Source organism: Microchirus variegatus (assembly GCF_963457635.1).
Source record: "Microchirus variegatus genome assembly, chromosome: 19".
Taxonomy (NCBI): Eukaryota; Metazoa; Chordata; class Actinopteri; order Pleuronectiformes; family Soleidae; genus Microchirus; species Microchirus variegatus.
Window position 1 is genome coordinate 2,530,129 of NC_139820.1, and position 5,309 is coordinate 2,535,437.

At 38.6% G+C, this 5,309-nt stretch overlaps 1 protein-coding gene across 1 annotated transcript in view; it reads left to right on the plus strand.

The window, feature by feature from the left end:
* Window positions 1-1,700: 1,700 nt before the first annotated feature.
* LOC310941222 (neuronal membrane glycoprotein M6-a-like) overlaps window positions 1,701-5,309 on the plus strand; it is a gene marked incomplete at both ends in the record, with an annotated part of 5,926 nt that continues 2,317 nt past the window's right edge. Inside the window, 2 exons of the mRNA XM_083906353.1 lie at window positions 1,701-1,737; window positions 4,693-4,885. Coding sequence (XP_083762479.1) covers window positions 1,701-1,737; window positions 4,693-4,885 — 230 coding nt within the window. The remainder of the gene's footprint in view (window positions 1,738-4,692; window positions 4,886-5,309) is intronic.

The window sequence follows — 5,309 nt, forward strand, 5'->3', positions numbered from 1 at the left end:
TCGTCGTCCACAGAGAAAAATGTAAAAATGTTCAATTCATTTTCTATTAAACTCATTGATTTTGACTGAAACTTTGTTTGTTTTTAACTTTAAATCTGTTTTTTCTGCAGCGTTTGTGCCACAGTTTTCATCCTCAACCATGAAGATACTTTTTGAATTTAAGACTAAAGTCAAAGTGCATCAGGGCAAATGGATCATTTCCTGATTTTCAAAAATTCATGAAAATTATTCCTTAAGAGGTTTGCAAATATTTTCACCTGATCCTTGTTCAGGGTGATGCCGACTATTACTGTGCACAATTTCAAGTCATTCCGAGATACTTTTTTTTTTGATGATGAGCCGCTGTCTGTCTGTCTGTCTGTCTGTCTGTCTGTCTGTCTGTCTGTCTGTCTGTCTGTCTGTCTGGTGCAGTTTGATAAATCAGTGAAAATTAAAATTCCTCCAAAAAATGTTAAAATCAAGGATGTAAACCTTGAGCTCATGTTCAACCCAAAGTATCCAAAGTCTTAGGGAAATCTGACTAAATCTGAGTAAATCAACAATGATTTACTTTGTTTATAGATTAATGTTTTTATTAATAATGGATATTTTTAAATGTACAACCTTTATTTGTGTGTGTGTGTGTGTGTATACAGAGTATACACAGTGTACATGTACATTCTCTGTATAATGTTGGTGTATTTTTATCTCTTGTCCACTAGAGGGAGCTCACTGACCACACTTGTCACCACGGTCATCTGTAGATAAAATGGTGCACTCTCTCTGCTCAGAGAGTGAACTACTCCCCCTGATGGTTCCTGAATGTACTGCAGGTGAGCTTTCTACACACAGACGATGAATGAATGAGTGAGTGAACGAATGAATCCACATTTAAAATCAGTTCAATTGTTCAAAAATTTGCTCCTATTTATTGAACAGCTCACTATTTGGCAGTCAGCCCGTTAATGGATGTATGGACCAGCTCAATATTTGGCAGGCTGTCTATTGGTGGCTGTATAGAATAGCTCATTATTTGGCAGTCAGTCCTTTAGTGGCTGTATATAATAGCTCATTATTTGGCAGGCTGTCTTTTGGTCGCTTTATGGAACAGCTCACTATTTGGCAGTCAGTCTGTTAATGGATGTATGGACTAGCTCATTATTTGGCAGGCTGTCTATTGGTGGCTGTATAGAATAGCTCATTATTTGGCAGTCAGTCCTTTAGTGGCTGTATATAATAGCTCATTATTTGGCAGGCTGTCTCTTGGTCGCTGTATGGAACAGTTCATTATTTGGCAGTCAGTCTGGTGCTGAATTTAAAGAACAGCTCACTATTTGGCATATATGGAACGTTGTAAGTGACAGAAGTATAAGTCCTGTGTTTCCTGTTCCTGTTTCTGTTGCCTATTGTTTTTTTTTCCTTTTATTTTATACAATTCATCATTTAAATAAATATGTGGACTCTTTATTTATTTATTAACTTATTTTTTAAAGCTAATGCTAATGCTAATGCTAAAGACAGAGGAGGAAAGCTGGGACTTCCCTTCACCTCCATCACCATCATCATCTGCAGCGAGGGAAAACACACACACACTCTCTCTCTCTCTCTCTCTCTCTCTCTCACACACACACACACACATACAGGCAGAGAGCCTCCCACACACACACACACACAGAGCTTTAAACAGCTTCACACGAGACAAAGAGAGAGTTTGCGTCGACATGGAGGAAAATATGGACGAGACTCAGAGCCAGAAAGGTCAGAGAATCATATTCACCCATTCATCACACACACACACACACACACACAACACACACACACACACACACACACCTTTGGGGTTTCATTATTAGAATCTGCAATCGTTCAGTTCATCATCGCGTGTGTGTGTGTGTTTTTGTGTGTGTGTGTGTGTTTTTCTTATCTAATGTGTGTGGGAAGAAATCTCATTATTTTTTGAAGGAAGCAGGATTTTATTTTGTAGGAGCTGTGTGTGTGTGTGTGTGTGTGTGTGTGTGTGTGTGTGTGTGTGTGTGTGTGTGTGCGTGTGTGTGTGTGTGCATGCATGCGTGTGTGTGTGTGTGTGTGTGTGTGTGAGGATGAAAGGATGAGGAGACACCGTGTTGTTTTGGAGGCTGGATGAACAGATGGACGACAGATGGACGCAAGGATGGATGGAGGTGGGAGTGGCAGTGTGTGTGTGTGTGTGTGTGTGTGTGTGTGTGTGTGTGTGTGTGTGTGTGTGGGGGGGGGGGGATTTAATAAAAATCAAAGCGTTGAAATGAAAAGAGAAAAGATTGATTCACTGATTCATCGCTGAGATTTTCTTTGTTTGCCTCCATTGTTGATGCTTCAGCCTCCTTCTGTCTCCTCCTCTCCTTTCCTTTCCTCCTCTCTCCTCCTCTCCTCCTCTCTCTTTCCCTCCATTTTCTCTCTCCATCTTCAAACTGTTGTTCTGTCATCTCTGATTTTCACACCACTCTCTCCTCCTCTCCTTTCCTCCTCTCCTCTCTCCTCCTCTCCTTTCCTTCTCTCCTTTCCTCCTCTCCTCTCCTCTCTCCTCTCCTCTCTCCTCCTCTCCTTTCCTTCTCTCCTTTCCTCTCTCCTTCTCTCCTCCTCTCTCTCTTTTCCCTCCATTTTTTCCTGCGTTTAATTTGCACGATGTTTTTTATCGTTGTCGTCGACAGTAAAAAATGGGCGTGTCCTCGTCGTGAAATCGATAAAAACGCAGCTGATGATGATTTTTTCACACACACACACAGACACACACACACACACACACACACAGAAAACAAAGTGATGATTTGAACGTGGTTTTAATGATAATTGTCTTCTCGTCTCCATGGAAACGCTGTTGGGAATCAAAGGGAATAGATGTTAACCAATCAGAGGACAGATGATGAAGACTCTCTTCTCTTCATCATCTGTCCATGTTTTTATTAAATTAATCAATGAGAGTATTGTAATATTTTAGTTATATTTATAATAATATTTTTTGATATTTTTATAATATTTTTGTTTTTTTTATTATAATATTTGTGTTATTTTATTATAATATTTTTGTTATTTTTATTATAATATTGTTGTTATTTTTATTATAATATTTTTGTTATTTTTATTATAATATTTTTGTTATTTTTTATTTTAATATTTTTGTTATTTTTATTATAATATTTTTGTTATATTTAATATAATATTTGTGATATTTTTATTATAGTATATATTTATTTTTATAATAATTGTGTTATTTTATTATAATATTTTTGTTATTTTTATTATAATATTTTTGTTATTTTCATAATAATATTTGAGTTATTTTTCATTATAATATTTTTTTTTTATAATAATTAAGTTATTTTTTAGTATTATATTTTAGTTATTTTCATTATAATATTTTATTTATTTTTATTATTATATTTTATTTATTTTTGTATAATAATATTTACTATTTTTATATTAATAATCTAGCTATATTATATCACTTTAGTTATTTTTAATGATAATATTTGTTATTTTAACCAGGACAGTTTTTACAGTGTAGATATTTTTAAAGTTTAAATCGAGGTCAAAACTTTATTTAAACAGACGATGAATAATTTATTGAGTTCAGAAGACGAGGAAATGATGTTCACTTTATTCTGTCACCACTAACACAACGTTATTTAATTCAGAGAAGAAGTCGATGATAAATCACTTAGAGACACACACACACACACACACACACACACACAGTCAGCTGATGTGTGTGTGTGTGTGTGTGTGTGTGTGTGAAATATAATATTCCCCTCCTTTAACCTGCTGTCCCACATTTCACCAGGTCACTGGGTCTTTGATGAGGATTAACACACACACACACACACACACACACACACACACACACACACACACACACACACACACACACAACCTCTTCAAAAAGCAGGCAGAAGATAAAAAAAAAAAAAAGCAGAACTACAGTGTGTGCGTGTGTGTGTGTGTGTGTGAGTCATCGTGCTGCTCAGGTTTAATTGACCGGTCTTGTTGCCATGCCAACTGGGGTGTGGCAGGAGGCTGCTGACCCACTTTGCCTGTAGCGTTGTCATGGCAACAGCAGCCAGTGTTCTACAGTCACACACACACACACACACACACACACACACACACACACACACACACACACACACACACACACACACACAGAGTCTGGTCGTCATGACGAAAAACGTAAGGAAAAAGGATGGACTCACACACTCACACACTCACACACTCACACACACACACACACTCTCAGTGTAGTCACGGGAACAGAGGAACAAAGATGGCCGACATGAGCTCAGGAGGAAGAACTGACTCCATTTAATAAATCATCACAGCTACATGCTACGAGCTAACAGCTGCTACACACACACACACACCAAGTTCACGTCTTTATCTCACTGTTTGTAAACCACTCACTCTCCCACACCAAAGTCACTCACTCTCCCACACCAAAGTCCATAGAGAAGTGAGAGAGTGAGTGACTTTGGTGTGGGAGAGTGAGTGACTTTGGTGTGGGAGAGTGAGTGGTTTACACTCATAAAGACGTGATCATGTGACACAGACGTCGCAGATTAAAAGTGACAGTTTTTATTTAGTCTTTATTGAAGTGACTAATCAGTTTCTGTGTGTGTGCGTGCGTGTGTGCGTGTGTGTGTGTGTGTGTGTGCGTGTGTGTGTGCGTGTGTGTGTGTGTAGGTTGTAAGGAGTGCTGTGAGCGATGTGTGGGCAGTTTGCCGTGGGCGTCGCTCATCGCCACCGTCCTCCTCTACATGGGCGTGGCCTTGTTCTGTGGGTGTGGCCACGAGGCCTTGAGTGGCACCGTCAACATCCTCTACAGCTACTTTGACGTGATCAAAGCTCCGGAGGGAACGTTGGACGTGTTCACCATGTGAGTGAACACATGAATCACCCTGTCACACTCTGCATATCTGTCTTAGCTAGCTAGATACATGTTAGCAGTACATTAGCTAAACTATGGCTTTACTAGCCGCATCCATCCGTCTGTCCAGCTACATAGCTAACGAGCTAAAAAGTTAGCATCACGCAATGGAAGAAACATGACTTCGATAAAGGCATCGATCGCTAGCTAGCTACAAGTTAGCGTTCAGTGAACTAAACTTATGACATTAGCCTGTCTGTCTTAATGCTAGCAGCAGCTAACTCAAAGCACCAATAAGAACCTTACAAAATATCACACACTGGAGCTTTAAAGAGGTTCACACTGAACTGTGTTTGAGTCAGCTGTGAGTAATCTGATTATATAATCTGATTATATCTGATTAATCTGTTTATAATAATTTTGTGTGTGTGTG